At 38.7% G+C, this 22,170-nt stretch overlaps 2 protein-coding genes across 8 annotated transcripts in view; one reads left to right on the top strand and one right to left on the bottom strand.

Annotated features, from left to right (window-relative positions):
- MAEA (macrophage erythroblast attacher, E3 ubiquitin ligase) overlaps positions 1-16,158 on the bottom strand; it is a 181,907-nt gene extending 165,749 nt beyond the window's left edge. Inside the window, exon 1 of one of the 2 annotated variants that reach the window (XM_001365447.4) lies at positions 15,887-16,158. In XM_001365447.4, coding sequence (XP_001365484.1) covers positions 15,887-15,955 — 69 coding nt within the window. In that variant the 5' untranslated portion in view covers positions 15,956-16,158. The remainder of the gene's footprint in view (positions 1-15,886) is intronic. The other variant, XM_016423369.2, reaches the window with a different exon arrangement.
- A 4,406-nt stretch (positions 16,159-20,564) lies between these two features.
- Positions 20,565-22,170, top strand: part of CTBP1 (C-terminal binding protein 1) — a 558,787-nt gene continuing 557,181 nt past the window's right edge. For 5 of the 6 annotated variants that reach the window (XM_007496866.3, XM_007496867.3, XM_056803648.1 and 2 more), the window contains exon 1: positions 20,628-20,680. The gene's annotated coding sequence lies outside the window, so the exon portion shown is untranslated. Of the gene's footprint in view, positions 20,681-22,170 lie in introns of all 6 variants that reach the window. The other variant, XM_056803644.1, reaches the window with a different exon arrangement.

Below are 22,170 nucleotides of genomic sequence, written 5' to 3'. Positions count from 1 at the left end.
TTTTGCTTCCTTCTCCCCAAATCTTGAAGGCCTCTAAGAAAATTCTAAAGGTTCTGGAGGGCCACCTATTTCTTAAGTGTCAGAGTAATATAGAAGTAATCTTGGGGGAAAAAGATATTCACATATCTTAAGAATTAAAAAAAAAGTTTTATTTTACTACAGAAGAGTACAACAAAGACTTGGGCAATTGAGACTACCTGGTAAATTGGATGTCTTAAGCTTCCAATTAATTTACTAGTACAAGTTATTTGAAAAATGTGTGAGCTGTTTAAGACAAAAGGCCTTTGTTCTTCAATATATAGGTTAGCATTATCAACCATTCACTCCTTATATACAGCCTGAGAATACAAATTCTTTGGATGAATCCCTCACTACTTTAGAGGCCTAATGTTTCCTTAACCATGCAGACTACAGACTGGAGGTTTCTTAAAAGTCTCAAGCTACTTAATGTCAAAACTTAAAGCAAAGTAAGGGCAGACCAGTGCCACAGGGGACAGGAAGCCTGAAGGCACATTTTCCACTAGCATTCTTTCTATGCAAATAGAAGATCAAGAATCTTTTCCAGTTACATTGCCTCAGAGGAAGGTTTTGGGACAAGATAATGGGGGAGTGAGAAATATGAAATATGAGCCAAGGTCCTTGAGAATATGAAATGGGGCAGGTTGGGTGGTAGAGAGAACATACATACCCAAATGGTGCCTGGATTTGGAGATACAATAGTATGTCTTTCAGTTTTTTTTGTTGTTTAAATGGGATTTGTATGAATATTTTACAATTTCATAGTCAATAAGTTGGTTTTTTAAGGTACTAAATTAGAAATAAAATGTTGTGGTCATTAAAAATAGTAGTTCAGCACCTCAATTTATACAGGAAGCATTTGTAATTCTTTAGTTGCTATATATAAAATACATAGGATTACAAAAGCCAAATTATATTGAAGTAGTTATCAAAATATATATTTAAAACAATAAAAACAGGTTCATAGACCCCCAAGTTAAGAAGCCTAGAGGTATGTCAAAGGTTGGAAGAAATTATTTGTCTGGGATTACATAGTTTGGTGGAATTGGGGGGTGGGGGGGTAGGGAGATGGATCTGAGGTTGGTCTCAACTCCAAGAACTTTGGGACAAACTACTTAAATCATCACACTGATGAATAGAACTTCAGAGTAAGAGAAATAAATTATCCGGATTAAAGTCTTTTAAATTTCTCCAGACATATATAAGACCAAGGACCTAATATTTCAGTTATGCTACCAATATTCTCTGCCTATATAGGCAAGTTTCAGCTTTTATCAGTAGGCTTTTCTTCCTGGTAATATATAAGTAGTATACTTGGTTAAATATTGCAACCAATATTAAATTCAATGAGCCTTTTATCAAGTGTCTACTATATTCAAGGAAATGAGGATTCAAATCCTCAGGAGTCAAAAAAGCAATAGCCTCTACCCTCAAGTTTACAATCTATGGGGGTGGAAGAGGGGAGTAAACAGATAAAGCAATATGTGGGAAATTTTGAACCTTAATATATCCCTCATATGGAAATCATATTACTCCCCCTAAACCCATCCCTCTCCATTCTCCAGTCCTCATTTTTTTCTCTTCACAATGTTAATTTTAATTGGCTAGTTCAATTATCTGGGTCCCCACTTCCCCTGATTCCCTTCTCTTCTTCTAAAGTTCTCTTGCTAATCTCAATCCTGAATCATGACTGACTGCCTTGTCTATTTTGCTCCCCAGGTGTACAACAAAGTTAGAGGAAGATTGTCATTCCAACAGAATTCACTCCAATTCCTTTATCTGATCTCGAAGGGATCTTGGCAAAACTTTTCTCTTTCTCTTCTCTCCTGAAGCTTATATAATCTCTTTGCTAATGTATGGCTTTTGTTATATTTTTAATAATATATGGATATGTCCCTACCACATGTGTGCCATTAAAAAGAAATAGAAGAAAAAAAGTTCAGCAAAATCAACATCCTGGGTTTGGCAGCACATGCAAGGAGAAGTGTATTTTCTTGACTTTTTTCTGGAGCAGCACTTGCGAGTCCTTTTTCTAACTTCCTACTTTGCTGATCTGAGATTCATCAATTTAGAGCTGAAATGGATCTCAGAGGTCATCTAATTCTCTCATTTTACAGATGCAGAAACTTGGGCCCACATAGATCAATCGACTTGCTCAGGATCATTAGAAATGCGCAGAGTAGGATTTCAAATAGAAGTCCAAACTCATTCGACCTTTCTAATTAATAGAGGAAATCTGTTCTTCTTCCTACTATAGAGCTCAAAACCCATAGGAAAAGTTCCTCTCCCCTTTTTCATTCATTTTATTCTCTAAGATCACTGACTGGGTTTGGATGTCTTGGGCTCAATCCTGACATTCATGCCGTTTATGTGCCATTAGAGAAATCACTTTACCTCTCTTGGCCTCAGTTTTCTGATTTGTAAAATAAGATTAAATTAGATACTCAGTTCCTTCAAGTTAGATTCATGGTCTTATGGTCTAGGGAAAACAATAGCTCTTTTTGTGTCACGGACAACTCACTTTGTTAATTACTGTCTCATCTTTTCCAGTCTCCCTAGAGAGCTTTCATCATTTGCACCCCTGACTATCAACTTCAACTTTTACCAAGATACTATCTCATTCTGTCCTTATAAACATGCTTATGAGATCATGCTCCTTAAAACAAGACAAAAAACATCCTGATTCGACCCTGTCAAGCTTTCAAACTATTATTCTCCTCCCTTTTACTTCCAAACTTATTGAAAGAATTATCAATGTCTGTTGCTGTGATTTTTCTACTAACCACTCACTTCTCATTTTTTTCCAATTTAGATTTCAATTAACCATTTGATTGAAACTAATTTCTAAGATTACCAATGATCTCTTAATTTTTCCTATAAAGGACTTTTTTTCATTTTTGATATTATGATCTGCTCTGACTTCTGAGGGCTTTTGATTTCTTTATCTTCCATTAGAGAAGAGAATGATAAAGATAAGCTTCAGAGACATAGTTGTCTCCCTGACCTCTTCTGTGAAAGGAACCACTACTTTTTCTAGTCACCTGGGTTTGTAATCATACTTACCCTTTCTCTCTCCTCCACTCCCCTTCACCCTTAATCTCAGTTGCCAAGTCTTTTATATTCCATCTTCATCATCTCTCTCCTATTCATTCATTTCCTTAACTCCACCCAGCTACTTGCCTAGTTCATGCTTGTATCCCCTCTGAAACTGATTATTTTGAGAGTCTCCTAACTGGTCTCCCTATTTCCAGTCTTTGACTTCTTTACTCCTCCCCAAAACTATGAGAGTAATCTTCCTAAGGTCTGACCATGTAGCCTCCAGTAGTGAGAATAGGCCCCAATAAAATCAGAGCCATCAGCTAGCTAGAGCCAGACACCCCCCCCCCAATCCCCCAGCATGAGAACTTAATCCAATTACTTCCCAAATACTAGATGTTCCTCCAAGAAATCACTGGTACAAGAATTCTATTAGAAAACTCTGTCTAGGTTTCAGTGAGGTAAACTAAGTCAATGTACTAAGATTGTAAATCATTAATAATCATTGTCCCTGCAAAAGGCTTACCTAACCCCTTAGCCTTTGTCATTTTCCCTATAAAGTGTATACCCCAACTCATTAAACTGTCACTGCTCAAAGATACTTGTCTGTGTGGTTCTTTGTCAATACTGACCCTCCTGTAATCCCATAAGCCATTTTCCTTATCCTGGTGCAATGACCCACAAGCTGTCTACTGTGCTAGCACCTGGCATGACCATGTCATTCTGCTAAAATACTTTCAGTTACTCCTCAAAGTCTCTAGGACAAAAGACAAACTTCTCAGTGTAGCATTTAACACCCTCTACAAGCTGGCTTCTACTTTTCCAGTCTCATTTTATACTATCACCCAGGATTCTACCTTCCAGCCAAACTGGACAATTGGTGTATCTTAAACCTAATACTCTGAACTTTTGCATTCAACCATATATATATAGATGCACACACACACAGAAAGGGGGGAGGGGAAGAAATGAGAGATGCCCCTCTCTTCCCCCAAAAAGCAGCAGGCATACTTCTGTAAGCATTTTGAGGACAAGGACTGTTTCATTTGTATCTTTACATCCCTATCCAGTCCCAACAACAGTTCTTTGCATATAGAGGAGCACTTAAGGCTTGTTGGATTGAATTTGAAGAAGAACCCTAAAATTGGGGGTGGAGTCCTAGAAGGCTTCATAGAAGAGGTGGCATCTGAGCTGCACCTTGAAAGAAAACAAAAGGTTCTGAAAGGAGGAAGGCATTTCAGTCATCAGCAACTATCTATAACGTACAAGATGTATCCAGGAATACAGGCAGTTCATTTTGCTAAGAGTTCCTCAATAAGACTTCGCACAAAACAAAGCTGGAAAGATAGAAATCAGCCAGGAGAGGACCATTAATGCCATACTTTGGTTTGTTACAGCAGGTTCTTGAACAGGGAAATAATAAATAATATTAGCTAGCATTAATATATCACTTACTCTGTGCCAAGCATTGGGCTAAGTGCTAATTATTATCTCATTTCATACTCAAATTGACTCTGCAAGTGCTATTATTATTCCCATTTTACAGATGAGGAAACCAAGGCAGACAGAGGCCAAGTAACTTGTCCAGGACCATGAAGCAAGTAAGTGTCTTAAGTCACATTTGAACTCAGTTCTTCTTGACTCCACAAGCAGCATTCTATCCATCACATGCAATTTTATTCCTTCATGGGAGGGTCACTTTGGTAGCTGAGTGATTGGCTGCCTGGAAAGCTGCACAAGCAAACTGATATCAGATCTTGTCAATTCTCCCTCTGGAATCTCTCTCCTATTCCCAAACTCCTCAGGCTTTTAAGGAGGTCTATTTTATAACTCAAGTCTCTAACATGATTGTTTTAATAACGAATAATTTAAGTCTTTGCACACACACACACACACACGCACACATACACACACACACACACAATACTATCACCTGATTAACTATGTTTTAACAGTATTTTCAGCATGTTTGCTTGGAAACCTTAAATATTTTTCCTACAACTATCAAAAATTCTCCAAAATTAGGGGCCAGCTTGCATTTTAAAATTTATAATCACTACTTCTTTAAGAAAACCACTCAACTCAATATCCATATGATAAAATTGCATCTTCATATAATGCTTTTTATTATTACTTAAAATGTTCATGTCTCTCATCTCTTCCAGTAAGACTGTAAGCAACTATAGGGCATGGACTATTCTTTTTACCTCATTGTAGGGTAGCTGGTGCCTGGCACAATTCCAAATATATAGTATGTAAAGAATAATATATCATGGAATCTTTTGAGAAAGGTCCTCAGAGACCAGCTAATTCAATTACTGCCAAAGTGAATTGACATAATTCTCAATTACAGCACCCTTACATATTGTCACTCAGTCTTTGCTTAAATCTATTGAGCTAAAGTGTTTGAAAATAACAAAAGTAAAAGCTGATAACTCATACTGGAAACAAAGTCACTATCCTTTTCAACTAACATATATTGGGTCCCTACCATATGATTATTAGCACTGTAGACAAACCCAAACCCCCAAAATAAGACTTCGTGTCTGTCCTAAGAAACTTCCAAACTAGTAGATGAGAGAAGGCAAAAAATAAAAATCACAAGGCAACACTGACATTTCAAAGAAAAATGGCATAATGTTACAGACTGGAGCAATTAGCTGAATCTAAAATAATGAAATTTAATAGGAATAAATACAAAGTACTATGTTTCAGTTTAAAACAAAACTGTATAGTGTTCCAAAAATCTTTGTGCAATTTTTTTTTAAACCCTTACCTTCCGTCTTGGAGTCAATACTGAGTATTGGTTCCAAGGCAGAAGAGTGGTAAGGGTTAGGCAATGGGGGGGTCAAGGGACTTGCCCAGGGTCACACAGCTGAGAAGTGTCTGAGGCCACATTTGAACCTAGGACCTCCCGTCTCTAGGCCTGGCTCTCAATCCACTGAGCTACCCAGCTGCCCCCTTTGTGCAGTTTTGAGTGTCAGTAACTTAAGGCTGCAGAAGGATCTTTGGGATACCCTCTATAAGAACAGAATGGATAGTTGACTAAAAACCATTTTATATGAAGAAGCTTTATCAGCTGTATAAAAGATTACAGGAACAGAAGTATATAGTATCTGAAACAGAGGAGATGGTTGTCCTATTGCACTCTGGGTCAGTCAGAGCATGTTATAAAACACTGAATACCTATCAAACTAATCACTTAGGAGTCATGAGAAGACACAAACTCTAGTATGTTCAGATAATGGAGACTAGGATGGAAGATGATAATGTATCATATGAAGATCAGTAGAATTCACTAGAATTTAACTTCCTTATTTTTTTTTAAACCTTTACCTTCCCTCTTGGAGTCAATGCTGTGTATTGGCTCCAAGGCAGAAGAGTGGTAAGGGCTAGGCAATGGGGGTCAAGTGACTTGCCCAGGGTCACACAGCTGGGAAATGGCTGAAGCCAGATTTGAACCTAGGACCTCCCATCTCTAGGACTGGTTCTCAATCCGCTGAGCTACCCAGCTGCCCCCAAACTTCCTCATTTTGTTTACTTATTTTTTCAATGACAAGAGATAAATATAAAATAGAAAACAAGTTGGTATCCCTCCCCCAGTTTTTTCAATCAAAACCTCATATAATTTGACATCCGTAATAAAAAGAACTATATAGGTTAGTTATGATGTTGAAAGTACAATTTGTAGGCACTAAATTGGAATCAGTACAGCAAATACAGGAATGGAATTTTAAAAAATTAACAATAGGTATTTCTTGACTCGGTTCTCATACTTTAAAATGTGTATAAAATTATTTCTAATATGCCTCAGAGTGAGCTAATAGGGTAGAGATCTCAATAAAGTCCTTGGGGCTCAGAATAAAGAAATGTCCACTAAATATAAGCATTTCAGCTATCAGAACCTAAAAAAGCAATAGCAGCATATCATGATTTTCCCACAATGAATGCATTCTAAGTTGTTTTGCCACTGGCCTTCACCAAAGCTGTCCCCAACCAAACCACTGTGATTATGCCCCCATTACAAATTAGACTATATAAAAGACTAAGATTAAATACATTTTCCATACCCCAGGCCATTTGTTAGAATATGCCCATTCTTCTTCTTGGCATCTACGTATCATCTTTATATTCATTTTCTTTGTTCTTGCTACATCTTGCCATTTCCTTCACAGTTTTACTTGCTTCCCTAATATTCAGTAGTAATAATATGGAATCTAATTTTTCACCTGGTTATTATAATTTCACTCTTTGCTTCTCCTTTTTTCATTATTTAAAATCATCCAACTACTTTTTTTCTTGAAAAATATACAATGTCCTCCAAGTCCTAATAATTACTAAGATAAGCAAATTTAAATAAAATAAGCAAATTTGAAGAATAGGAAACACATGCCTATCAGATTATGGATCGGAGAGGAATTTATAAATAAACAAGATATGGAGATCATTCTGAGATATAAGGTGGATAATTTTGAGAACATCAAATTGAAAAGGTTTTGTACAAATAAAACAAATGCTGCCAAGATTAGAGGGAAAACAAAAAAATTAGGAAAACATTTTCACTCTATTAGATAGAGGTTTGACCACATAGGAAACTTTATTAAATTTATGGGAATAAGAGCCAATCCCCAACCGACAAATGGGCAAAAGATAGTTAGATAGGTATATGAAAATTTGTTCTAAATCACTATTGTTTAGGGAAATGCAAATGAAAATAATTCTGAGGTATCATCTCATTCCAATCAGATTGGCTAAAATGACAAAAGGTAAATAACAAATGTTGAAGGGGACTAATATTGTTGGTGGAATTATGAACCAAATTAAACCTTTTTGGAGAGCAATTTAGAATTGCGCCCAAAAAATATAAAATTATAACCTTAAGATCCAGTAATATTATTGCTGGGTCTATTTCCTGAGATGATTAGGAAAAAAGGAAAATAACCTTTATGTTTCAAAATATTTATAACAGTTCTCTTTATGGTGGCAAAGAACTAGAAATTGAAGGCATGCCCATCAATTGGAAAATGGCTAAACAAATTGTGGTATATGATTATGATGGAATACTACTGTGCTATAAAATATGATGAGCAGATTAATTTTTTTAAAACTTGGAAAGAATTACATGAGATAATGAAAAGTGAAAACAAAGAGATTATATACAACTATAGATTTAAAATTTGATGTATAATTTTTGAATTTTCACCTCTAGAGAATGAACTGAAATGGAAACTGAAAAAAAAAAAATTACCTCTCCCTCTTGCTGTTGTTGTAGGGGAGGAAGAGATTAAGATACCTGGAAATAAATTCTATTAAGAAAAAAAATTTAATATAAAAAAATTGAGTTGAAAATGTAAAAAAAAAAAAAGAAATAATTACCATGGTACTAAAGCCCCACCCCTTTAAACTAAGTGGTCACTATATCTGACTTGTGGTTTTATGGATGAGAGGGCATTCCTTCTCCATCCACGAGTATCATATCCCTTCTATGACTTAGTACATAGTCATCTGAGCTTCCAAGAGGTACAACAGCCTACCCTATATCATAAATACAGATAGTAACTGCAGGAGGATTGAAGAGAATTCTTCCTAACTTTCATATGTCATTCTAACATATTTTTACCAGCCTGCCTCTCATTTTAGTTTTTCTAATTTGGCAAATGTTCAAATCTTGTTCACACAGATGATTTGAACTCTCAAGTTACAAAGGTTTAAAAAAAACAAACAAACCCTTTCCCACCAAAATTGTGTCATATACAAAATAATACAAAATACTTTATGCCTCAATCTGGGGGTACAGTGTGGTGGAGTGTTGAGGCTACATATCGTAACCGCAAAAATATGATTTGCCAAGACTGTGAATTGCCAAAACTGTAAAGGTTTAGGCCAAACTGTAAAGATAATTTTTAGTGTCTTGATTTAAATAAAAAATAAGTGGTCGCCATGGGAAAATTCCCAAATATGAAAATACCCAAGTCAGCTGGGTTTTATGAAGATTTTAATTAATACAAATGAAGGAATTAAGGGAAGAGAGGGAGCAAGTCAGTCTTTATCACTCACCACAAGATCGTCCCAAGCAAGCTCCAGTCCTTCACTGAAATCCTCAACTCCTGAACTGAGTTCAGAGACCCAGCTCTGAACTCCTGAACTCCTCCAATTCAGTTTCCAAACTGAACTAAAAAACAAACTGAACTGAATTCTCCTTTTAAAGAAATTTTCTCTTATGTCACCTCTCCTAAATTTTCACATCTACCAATCACAGTAGACGTTTTTTCCCAGGACTGCCCATTCTTAGTTCTCACCACTCTTTAGTTCTCACCTTCTCTGGGTAGATTATATATTCTGAGTACTTCACACCTCTTTTGTTAAGCTTGCCTTTTGTAAGTTGCTTGACCTTTTAGTGACTAATTTAACCTTTATAGGTATTTAGCACCTTTTGATTAGACCTAAAAATAGACCACCTAAGCTTAGGGTTTTTGCTTCACTATAAGTATGAGTTGGGGACTTTTCACTGTTCAGTCAGGAATTTGCAACTTTATCTTCCCCTAAGGCACTCTCTGAGCAGGGTAGAGTAATTTTAAAGTTCTCAATACATTCCTGACCAAGTACCTCCATTGTTATAATAGGGGAAAAGCTTAACCAAATCTTCTAAGGTATAGTCTGAGCAGTTTTAAGATTCACAATATCTCATATAGGTATTAATTACGATTTTTCTCTATATAACATTAAATTGTGCCAAAATCCATAGAAATGAATCAGAATCAAGAAAGTACATTTATTCTTATAAAACTTCCATTTCATATGTAATTATGAAACTTAATTTGCATGTTTTTATAAAAATATATGTAAAGAAACATGAGAAACTAGGTAGTTTTGGTCTCTATTAAAAGAACATTTGTGGAGGCAGCTAGATGGCCTCAGTGGATTGAGAGTCAAGTAGAAACAGGAAGTCGTAGGTCCAATCTGACCTCAGATACTTCCTACCTGTGTGGCCCTAAGCAAGTTACTTAACTCCCATTATCTAGTCCTTTCTACTCTTCTGTCTAGGAACCAATACATAGTATTGATTCTAAGCCAAAAGAAGTTTTGTTTTGCTTTTTTTAAGAAAAAGGACATTTTCATAGTGTTTCATTAATAACCAAAAAGATACATTTTATTGCCACTTAATAATTCAAAGTATCTACATGGTCAGTAAAAAAGTAAGATTAAAAGAGAATATTGATTTTAGTATTGTCAAAGATAAAGATATCATCTAAAAAATCACTGAATTATTAAATTTTACTGTTGGAAGGAATCTTAGTGAGTATCAACTCTAATGATTCCTCAACTTTTTCTGCTTACAGAATAGCATTATTTTTTGCTTTAAGTCATCAAACATACTACTGGGAAATTAGAAATGTAAATTCCATACAATTCCTGGTACATCTAGGCAAAACTTATGTGTCATAGCACACTTTCGTAACTGTGTATTTAATCTAACATCCTTCACTTAAAAACCTATTTAAACAGTAAAATTAAAATTTGAAACATAGATACAGTGCTGTTTTTACAGAAACAAACCTGATCAGTATGCTCTATTGTGAAGGAGTTGAAAAGTGAGAGGGGCTGTCCTTTCTCACTTAGTGGATCAAAATCAATTCAACCATGGGCAGAGGGAGTGTAGACTCATTAAATCACCAAAAAAAAAAATGGCATAAAGAGCACTGTACAAATCATATCTTTGATCTTTCCTAGTTCACCCTTTCCTTCACCTCCTCCAACATCTTTAGGTTTACCTTTTGGGGGACAACCACCTATATTTCCAGAAAGCATCTCTTGGTGCCAATGGGGAAAAAGAGAACACTGAGTTGGCTAGACCACTCTCTGACTCACTATAGCTTACTTTTGAATCTTATCTGTCAAATATTTTATTATTAACTTGTTTGTTTTGGCTCTCTTTTTAGGATTGTTCTTTGATCAAGATTCCTTGTAAGATTAATTTACTTCAGTTCATAATCTGGCACCAACCTACCTTGCTAGATTGATTTCATAACATTCCCCAGACATATTCAACATCACAGCCAAAGAGAAGAAAGTAAATAAGCATTTATATAGGGTCTATTCTATTTCAGTGCTAAGAACTTTACAAACATCTCATTTGATCCTTATGACAATTCTGGGAGGCAAGTACTGGTATTATCCTCATTTTATAGTAAAAAAACTAGGAATAGAGGGGTTAAGTGACTTGCCTAAGGTCACACATTTAATAGATACCAACCAGACTGGACTTGAACTTGAGAATTCCTAATTCCTGGCTTTGCTCTCTATCTACTGAGCCACTCAGCTGCCTATTTTTCCTGTCCCTGGTACAAAAACATTCCCTCAGACTATCTCCCTATTATGTACAGATCCTTCTCCTCTGTTCCTTGGAATTCATAGCTTCTGCTCAACTCTTACATAAGGACTTCACCCCAAGCTGTCAATGCTTTTGATAGAATTTGTATTCTCAGTATACAAACTGTTTCTACAATGCAGAATTTAAACAAACTCCATAAGGGCAATGACTGTATTACTTTTGTAACATCCCAAGATAATAAGTACTTAGTAAATCCTTGTTCAAGATGGACGTTTTTGAACTGGAAAGGCTCTCCTTAAAGTTCTCTAGCCCTGAAGCATCACACAGTAAATTGCAGAGCCAGGTCACAAACACCATGGAACTCAGTGTTCCTTCTGCAATACCAAATTAAGTTCTTTAAATCAATTATTAAGTAGCTGGGTGACAAAAAATTGTGGTTTAAAATAATTAACAATTTTAACTAATTGCCAAACAAATTTGGTCTTACAGATATTCATTTTTATCAAGGGCACATTCCCACTAAATTATGTTATCACAAAGTAATAATTAATACATTATATACACATCACCACCATTTGGTTTGTGTTTCCTTTGCTTGTCTTGGGAGAACCCTGTAATCCTGTTCCTGGGAAAGTGGGAGGAAAGAAAGGCATTAAGATGGCAAAACACAATTCAAACCTTCTATAGTCACAACTTTCAGCCATTTTCTCTTCTTCAGATTTCTTCTGCATATCTTATAGAGCTGGGAAGCTACAGCCAAGATGAGACACTTTATCCTAAGAATTTTATTATTCTTTATGCCAAGCCTCTTTAAAACTCCCTGTTTTTGCAAGGACATTCTATTCTTTGCACTACATTCTGTTCTTTATTTTGCCATTGCTAAAACTATTACTACTAAGCCAGGGTCCCTTACAGCGACCCACTGAGGCTCTGCTCTAACTGTGCACCATTTCTAAATGCAGTCTAAGAAATGCTGACTCAGAAATGAAATAATCCACCAACAAACATTCATTAAGTGCTTACCATTCACATAAATATCAAGAAGAAAGGAAATCATGTATGGTACACTCAAAGAATTTGGAAGAAAAAATAGTCAAAGTTTAATTTATCATGGCAAATTTTTTAATAAACAAAATGAAGAAACAAAATCAAATCTGTACCTACAAAGCCCACTTTATTTGTAATCCTCTCTTATTAGTGATTAGTCATTATTTAATCAAAGAATGTTGAGTAGATCTTTGATCCAAATGATAATTTTGGATTAAGTAACAAATCCCTATTGATGTGACTACTTCTGGAGAACATAATTTCCTTTCTACTTTCCATTAAATTATGCCATGTAAAGAGTTAGGAAAGTCTTTTCTGCTTAGCAATTTCCTTATTTAGTAACTAGAGCATATTTAATGCTGATATGCCAAAAAACTAAGAAAGGCTATGAACATGACCCCATTTATTGTCCACAAATAAAAATGACCACTGAGAATCAAGAAGAATTTAGTATTCTTCCAACTCTTTCATAAACTTTCCTAGCTTATTTCAAATATGTCACCAGGTATTTAAAGTCCATTCTTTTCTTTTTCTATGATAATCACCCATTTGGACTAGAAGACAGTCTTCCTCATTTGTCTCCATTCACTTGGTTTGTGAAACACAGATGTGGTTCTATTATTTCTCATCTCTCTCCTTATACTCCAATGCTTGTTAGTTATTAAAACCCAATGCATGAGCTGTCCTTGGCATAATGACATTATGCAAATAATCCTCTGAATGATTTCCAATAGGGTAGACAGAGTCACACTAATTCATAAGTACCCTCATTCAGTGGTGCTTGTGACTAGCTTAATGGCTCACCAGGATTAGGAAGTGCAGCCTGTTCTTCTGGAAGGGAACAAAGCAGTGGCTTGCCAGGAACTGAATCCATTACTTTTGCTGACTGGCACCAGAAATTTAGAGTTGAAAGGGGCTTTGGATAGTTGGAGAATTCAAATCTTGAATTTTACAGATGAGGAAACTGAGGCCTAATAACAAAGAAAGAACTCACTCAAGGTCACACAGGTAGGACATGGTGGGAGGAATTTGGACTTAGTTCTGGTGATGTTGTTTTTTTCTCTACACTGTTATTCTTTGAACCAAAAAACAGAGTAAATATATTTCTAATAATCTTATGACCTTGAAATTTTAATGAGTTTAATTCTTGGAAGCTGCACTCTACACATTAAATGATCAAAGATTTGTTATGTGAATGTGGTACAAATATATGATCAAGTACATTTGTTAAATGTAATATTATAGGTTAAATTAGCGATAATGGTATGTGATTTAGATGAGTGATTTATATAAGATCATAAGATTTACTGAATGGAGGGTGTCATACAACTTTAAAGGGTGTTCACTTTAGAGCTAGAGGCCTTGGATTCAAATGATGACCTTTGATTATGAGACCATGGGAGAAATAATTTCCCTCTAGGTTTGAGTTTCCCCATCTGTAAAATGAGGTGGGGGGTGAGGGAGGATGGACAATATAATATGATCATTACAGTTCTTTCTATCTTTAAATCTATTTCATTCAATAGGTACTTATTAAAGGTTCATTAACACAAGGTGTTATATATCAGGTGTAGGGTATACAAAGGCTGAAACAAAAATAGTCCCTGCCTTTAAGCAGCTGTCAATTCTATTGGAAGAAAAGAGGGTGCAACATGTATAAGTAAGCAAATACAAAGTATACAGAAAGCAATTCTCAAGGCACTAAACTGAGCAAAGAAAGCCCTCATGCCATGCCAGAGATGCACACAAGTCCTGACAGAGGAAAATGGGTATTCTATCTAAGAGGCAGGTATAGGTGCCTACCAACCAGTCTGAAGGCACTGAAATGGGAGACTGGACATCTTGCAAGAAGAATCTCAAATAATCACTGAAATAAAGGTATCTTTATTATAAGGCAGACTTTATGGGTCTGATGATGGACAGCATAATTTGGAGAAGCTCTACACCACGATGTTTGCAGATGATAAATTTTTTGATCACAAAATCTCTTGAAGACTTTTCTACCAGGTCACAGAGGGGTTGCTATCAGAGGAGATACTACCCATACTGATGAAATCAAATGTCACTGGGGTGTGTTATCTGTGCTTGTGCCTTATCAAATACTACCCACAACACCTTAATAAATGTTTCCTGGAGAAATTATTCAACAGAACTTCAACTCAAAGAAAATCAGTGACCTGAGTGACAGAGAACATATTGGACAAAATCATGAAATCTTTAAAAGATTTTTTTCCTTTACCATTCTTTTTCCATTCATTTGCTCCCAAGAACTCACACAGAACTCATCACCTTGTCATGTGATGTTTACTTGCAAACAGCTGGGGTTTTAAATACTACCTCATCATGACAATCTTTCCTTTACTCTCCAAGTGACTTCCTCCCCCACCTCCCATAAACCTTCACCAGCCAGTTGTGGTGTAAACTAAAAAGTCCTACATTTGAAGTCAGAACATCTGGTAAAAATTCCTCCACATAATTACAGTATAACCTTGGTTTCCTCTCCTTCAAATCTCAGTTTTCTCATTTGTAAAATAAGGGAGTTGGACAACTCTTAAGGTCTATTCTAGCTCTAAACCCCATGATTTATTCTCCCTCAGGACTGGGTGAGGCAGCCAAGTACAGTAAGTGAAAAGCAGGATAAATTGGGGATCAAAAGATCGGGATTCAAATCCCTGCGTTGTAATTTGGTACCCATGTGTGATCTCTATTCTGGTTTCACTTGTAAAATGAGAGTCGGATAGTTGACGTCTAAGGTTCCTTCCGAGACGGAAACTATAGCATTCTATGTCCTGGGTTCAAATCCTGACTCTCACTGGGTAAATCTTCTTTCCTCTCTGGACCTCAGTTCCTCTTCTGTAAAAGGGAAGAGATTGGACTGGATGACCCCAGGATACATTCCAGCTTTCCACCTAGGATCTTACACGTCTCGAGTCTATCTTGACTCTATAAAGGCTCTAAATTAGGGGACTCTCGCTCCTCAGCCCCGTGCCCCCCACCCTATCAGGATCCCTGAATCGTTACTTTAGGTAAAAGGTTGTAAAAAGCCATGACATTCAGGAGGTATCAGTGGACGGTGCGGCTCTTTTCTGCCCCACCAGCCCCTCGCCCAATTAACCCTTCTCACACCAGCTGGGGGCGGAGAAGCATCAGTCGCCCTCCCCGCCCCCTCCTGGGTGGTCACTCTCCCACGCCCTCAGACCAGGCCTCCCCCCCACCCCCACGGTCCCTCCTCTGGCAGGAGTGTCCCCCGCCTAGGGCCCGCGCCCGCCACTTCGGCCCAAGGCCAGATTGCCGGGGGCGTGGACCGACCCCGCGCCCTCCGCTCCGGTGGGGGGAGGCGAGTCCCCACCCGCCCCGGACAGTGGGGCGCTCTGGCCCGAGGCCCATTAGTCTCCCTCCCGCGGGGAGGACGCAGGGCCTTCTTTTCCCACAGGGCAGACCCTGGGAACCCACCTTGAGGGTTGGATACTCCTGCACCTTCAGGGTCATGGAAAGCTGAGCAGCTGATTCCTGCACCGCCATTTTGGATTGGCCAAAACATTACAGACCAAAGGGAGCCACCTCCGGGCCGCGGTGCATGGCGGGTAACAGACAGCTCTCCTCTCCCTCCCACCTCGCCTCCACCCATTACCGGGAGGGAGCAGGCGTTTTAGCCAATCGCTTCCGCCCAACCGCCTGTGGTGGCGGAAGAACGCACAGCTCTGGGCAGGGTTGCGTGGAAGGACGTCGTGATGGCCCAATCAATTACTTCCTTTCATGGCGCTCTTCCAATCATAAGAAAGTGTAGGCTGCGAAGACGCTTTTTACTGGACCGAAAAGAAGGGAGGAAGGCGTATTTCGTTTTTGAGACGCCGGGGTATCGTGACGGTTCACACTTGGTCCGGGGTCGCCCAGGGGCCAATCAGGGACCTATTTTCCTCCCGAATCTGACATGTTGGGGGGCCAGCCAGACTTGATTAATATGACCAATGCCCACATATTTAATACTTAGATGTTCAATCCATGAACAAATTTTGTTCGGAACAAGGAGACCTGGGCGAAAGATGCTTTCTAGTTCCAAGAACGTGTGTAAAATTTCTTGGGCTACTGAAGACGCCCTGCTCCGAGCCTTAGAATCATGGCCAATCAGGAACGCCACTATGCAGGACCACTTTTCGTGGATGGGAAACCAGGAACTCCGGGAATATACTGGCAGTCTGTAGGCCCAATAAGGAGAGAAATCTCCTTGATTGACAGCTACTTTGGCAAACCAAATGTGTGGACTGCGGCGGAGGCGGGAGTTGGGGGGGGAAGGTAGGGAGAGGGGGCGTGTCTGGTGGGGGTGGGGAGTTTGAGGAGTTTTGCGGTGTTCGGGGAGATAGTAAGTTGCTTGGGGGGAGGGGCGAAGGGGGTGTGGAAGCTGAGGGGGGGAGGAGTGAATCGACCACTCAGGAGACTGCGACGCCGGTGGCGGGAACAGGGTTACCCCCGCCAGGACCCCCTCCTCAGAACCTAGTGAGTCCCCCCATCCTTTCCCCTCCTTCTGTGACTCCCACGCTGGGCGGAGGGCAGCCTTCCGTTGGCCACCGATGTGGGGACTTGCAGGATAGCCAGGACCCAGGAAGGGAGGCGGGTCTGGGCCTGGGCCCTGGGAAGTGGGAGGGCGCGGGGGAGGGCAGCTACGTCCCGGCTCCGGAGTGGGTGACCGGGACCTCCTGGACGTTCCTAACGTTCCAACTGCCTCAACCGCTGCTCGACTCGGCCCCGCCCCCGCCCCCAGTCCTCTTTCCGCGCGCTCTCGACTCCCTCTCTCCCCCCAAGGCGCGCTCCGTAGTTCTCCTCTGCTCCCCACCCACCCCTCACCCGTGCGCGCTCTGGTCCTGGAGGAGCTGGCTGCCCTTCGGCTCCCTCCGCCCAGAGTAGGTGGAGGCAGAGGAGGAAGAAGAAGAGGACGAGGAATGTCGGAACGGAGGGGGGCCGGGGCCGGGCCCAGAGTGTCCTCTCGCGCTGGTGGTGTCTGCCTCGGAACTCTTAAAACTTCGGGGGTCGGGGCGGCTTCCTTAATCTGCATTCATGCAGCCCCGCCCTATTTTTCCTTCGAATCCGTCTCTGTCTCTCCGCCCCTGGGAACGAGCTGAGCCGGTTCCCCGGGCGAAAGCCGGGCCCCTCTGCCCTTCTCCCTGGTTTCAGCAATCCCTTCCCTAACCCCAGAACTGGCGCCTCTACTCTCGCTGCTACCTCCGGGAGCGAAGCCAGTCCGGGACCAGCCTTCCGAGGAGGGAGACAACCTAAGTGGTCAGTCCCAACTCTTCCCCCCGGCAGAAGCCGAGGAACAATCTAGAGTCAGATCTTCCTGGACATCCCTGGGGTACCCAGGACCAGGGCTAAAATGCTGGCCGAGCCTACTGGAGAGACTTCACTTACCCTCCTGAGTGAATGAAACGGGGCGGGGGCGACAGGTCAATTGTCCCCCCGCCCGGCAGACACACACACACACACACACACACATACACACACACAACGTGCTTCCGGCTTCGAGTTGGTGGCCCCCTCATGTCGATACTCAAATGTATTTATTTTCTTGGCCAAAATTCCAGAACACCTCTCACCCACCCCCCCACCCCCCGCCCTGTGTCTGTCAAAAAAGCTAATGTAAGCTCTAAGCTTCAGAAACCTTGTATGAACGAAACTTCCTAGTACACCACTTAAGTAAATGTGCCCCATTCATTTGGTGGAAACTATAAATGGTATTCCTTCTAAAGGCTGTAGCCCTTAGATGAGTGATTATTAGTAGAAATCTGGTCTGACTGGTGAGATTTTTCTGGTTCCCACCTCAGGTTTCTGTTGCTTGAGTGACAGGGTTCATTCAGTATATGAATTATTAGCCTTGTGAACTGAAGGCAAACCTCTTCTTCCTGGCACTTTGGTTATATTTAGCTCCAAGGATTTAATTGTGAACGATGCAGTTTTTGATGCTATGCAGTAAATATTTAAAAATAACTATAATATTCGTGGTTCCCACCCTCCCCCCATAGGGCAGTACATACAAAACAGGGTACTAAGTGATTACTTTTAACTAGAAGATTTGGTGGGAGAAGGGGTAGTAGCCAAAGTTTAAGGGGTTTACTTAATGGAACAGATGGCTGTGGCACTGGCATGTCAGAGAAAACAGCATGCATTCTTAGTTTAACACAAGAGGGAGCATGTCTAATCTTTAACCTTTAAGTATTGCAACTTCAGAGAGGCAGCTTTAATTGCTGAATGTCAACTGATTTACCCTTCTTGGTAGCATGTATAAATATTTATATAGTTTGTGCATTGTAAGCATGTCATTGGTTTAAGGTTACAGTTGTTGACTTAGAATGATTTCATGGAAAGCTTCTTGAGTTTCTCATCTGAGGTTAGGAAGTCTGATTTCCTGTTAAAACAAGAAAAAGATTGAGCATCTTAAATTAATTTATAGATAAGATAGATATTTGTTTAATAGTTTTTAAATCTTAGCTTTGGAATAGTTGATATCCAATGTAAACTGATAAATTATTTTCTTTAACATGCTGAGTTAAACTTCTGTTATTGAAGATTAATTGGATAAAATAGCAAGAAATTTTAACAATGCTTTAAGTTTCTTTAAACTGATTTGTCACTTTTTAATGAAAATAGTCATAAGTTTTATTGGGAACTTCATAAAATATTTTTAATTTGAAAAAATAGATGCTTTTAATATATTTCTCCCTTTTTTTTAAAGTCTGAGTACTGCACAGAGAAATACAGATAACATTAAAGTTATAGCATCCAGTAGGGTGGAAAGTTATCTAAAAGTGATCTAAAATACAGTAATGTGTTAATTAAAACTTTTTCTGACTTACCAGAGGGCTTAAAAAAATCACATTACTTCTAAATAAATGATAGATTATAAGTCATATTCAGAATTTAAAAAAAATTCTATTAGGAATTAGAACTTAAACTAATCAAAAAGGAGCTAATGAAAGCCAGCAGATCTAATTTTGATGGCTGAAGTGATAAATTTATAACTTTGTACCATATACTAAGGTTAATTGCATAGTAGCTAAGATTAGTACCAGGAATAGCTAGCACTGATCCTTTACTCATAAAGTTTGTACGAGAGACTATTTAGCTTAGAATTTTTATTTTTAACATTAAGGAATTTGTTTTATATTTGCCTTGCACCTTATGAATGAAGCATTTCTGCTTTTAGCTTGGTAGCTCTTTTTAGAGATAGAGTATAACTTTCCCTCTGGGGAATATTTTTACTTTTAGTTCAGTGAGCCAGATATTAGGTACCCATACTATTTGGAACTGTGGATATTAATCCTGCATCCCAAGTAATAATTTTCCATCTTAAAAAAATAATCATTTACTGATATCTTTTGGAAGTCTCAGTAGCAAGACCAAGTTTTATAACATCAAAGACTAATCTGGTACTTCATTCCTAGAAAGATTGATGGAATAGTTTGGGGAAAGAAGTTTATGACCTGTAACTGTTCTGCATCTCTCCTGGGCAAACTACTTAAGCATTCTGAACTATAAGCCTATGCTTTTTGTGAGCATTTGCTTTAAAGTTTAAAATAATTTTTATTCATGCAGTTTTGAACACTAATAATTCAATTGTTAAAAGACCCTAAGAGGTACTGTTCTTCAGTTTTTCGTTGCTGGTGAACAGAAAGGATTGTAGAATTTAAATTTTTAAAGACAGTGTTTTATTCATTTGTAGGGAAACAGTATTACTGGTTGTTGGGAATACTAAAAAACATGAATTCTCTTTTCTTTTTTCCCCTTATATAATATCAATTAAAAAAAAAGAAATGATTTCTTAAACTAATTTTTTAAATGAAGGGTGCTGCTAGATATGTGTTATAAGCACATTTACCTGCAAGCGTTATTTCACCCTAAAAATGGGGTGTTTGGAGTGAAAAGTGCTGACACAGCCTTAACTATACAGAAGCATGAAAGGAACTGCTGTAGTGATCGCCCTGGCTTTAGTTGTATCCCTTTCCCCCTCCCCCTCTTCACCCCCTCCCACCATTTTACACCCCCCCCCCCCCCCCCCCGGCTTCGCTCTTTACTAATTCATTATTTTAACTTTGGGAAAAGTTTGTAGTGAATTTAAAGCTAATGAAGTGCATAGGAAAAACCTGAGGAGTCAGGTTGATAGAGTAGCATGGACTTGTTAATCTCAGCCTGATCTTGTCAGTAACAGCAGAGCAGAGGGAGAGAGAGAGGAACTCCGGCTGGGGCAGCGCTCCAAAGGTTTGTCTGTTATTTTTATACCCAAATTACGCTGCAGCAGCAAACTATTCTGTATTCAGAGTGTTCGGGGGAGTCTGTAGATTCTGTCGTTGCGAATAGATGTGTGTTTATCAGTATTGTTTGTTTGCAAGACGAAAGATTTGTCTGTGTGGATGGTAGAGAGTGAGTGTGTGTTACGATCTGGGAAACGCTGAAGAAGAAGAAACCCTGTTGGTTCTCCATGCAAATGACCGCTTTGGTTGTAACAAAAGCCTTGATGTTGGGCTTGGAAAAATGATCTGACAGTGTAACAACCCCAGGCCACTTTCGCCATGTTTTTGTTTATTCATGTTTCATTCGGTTTTGCGATGCTATTGAACAGATGGTCCCAATTTCGCTATTTTTACAATCTTAATCTGCCTTTTTGGGGGGAGTGAACAGTAAAATGTGTGAAAGAATGTTAACAAAAAGGGGAGAGGTGTTGCAGATGTTTATACTTTAGTTCTTGCCTAACGCTTGACGGTATTGGCAAAGGGAGCCACAGTACATATGAAGGAACGTAAGAAGCATCTGTTTTAACTACCTAGCCTGTAATTTTCAGATGTGACTATTGTAACTTGATTATTCATATAAATAGCCCAAGTGAACGTGCTACTGTTAAGTTATCTCTGATCAACATTTTCGGTTTTGCTATTATTATTAAGAAGGAAAAGAAAGCTAGTTGAAAGGGATGTGTCACATACCATGTATGCTACTAGGTAAACTCCTGTCATCTGAGTGCCTTTAATATTTGAACAGCTTCTGTTCAGTCAAAATTGCTTACCTGAAAAAAGCAGAAAGTCTAGAGTTAAGCTCTCTGGGGCTATATGCCTGCAGCCGTTTAAAAATATGATAAAATAGAATTAATTAGGAAAATGCCTTTTATAGAAAATTAATAGAGGAAATGTAAACGTCTTAGCACAATTAATGAAGCCAAAGAAACAATGAATGAACAGAAGTGATAGACAGAAGCATGTAACGTTTTTTTTGATGCCATGCTTTGAAATTTAATGTCTCTATTAACCACATTCACAACAATCTATGTTTGTGTTGCTTTCATGGCTCTACCAATCAATTTATACCAGCCCCCCCCCAAAAAAAAAACCCTCACTTTAAATCTTAAAAGATGACTCAGTGACCAGAGGTTGAAGACAGTTTGGAGATGGAAAGTTATTTTACATCTACAAGACAGGCATATATGAGGTGTTTTTTTTTTTTAAATAGATCGAAAGAATCTGAAGAGAAACTGGACCTGTAGGGTTACTTGACACTGAATAAACAGACTTGTAGAGGAGGGAGGGGCAGATGGTTCTTAAAAGGAATCTTTTTTTAATAAACAAGGTAGCATTTTGTAATTATCCCTCCTTTCTAAATGTGACAATGATGTAATTTTTATTCCCCCATTAACACTTTTCTTAAATATAGTATATGATTTAATAAAAAGCTACTGCTATCTTCCCAAGATAGACATA

This window comes from Monodelphis domestica, chromosome 6 (genome assembly GCF_027887165.1).
Source record: "Monodelphis domestica isolate mMonDom1 chromosome 6, mMonDom1.pri, whole genome shotgun sequence".
Classification (NCBI taxonomy): domain Eukaryota; kingdom Metazoa; phylum Chordata; class Mammalia; order Didelphimorphia; family Didelphidae; genus Monodelphis; species Monodelphis domestica.
The sequence above is the reverse complement of the archived record's forward strand: the minus strand, read 5'-3'. Positions and strand labels throughout refer to the sequence as shown.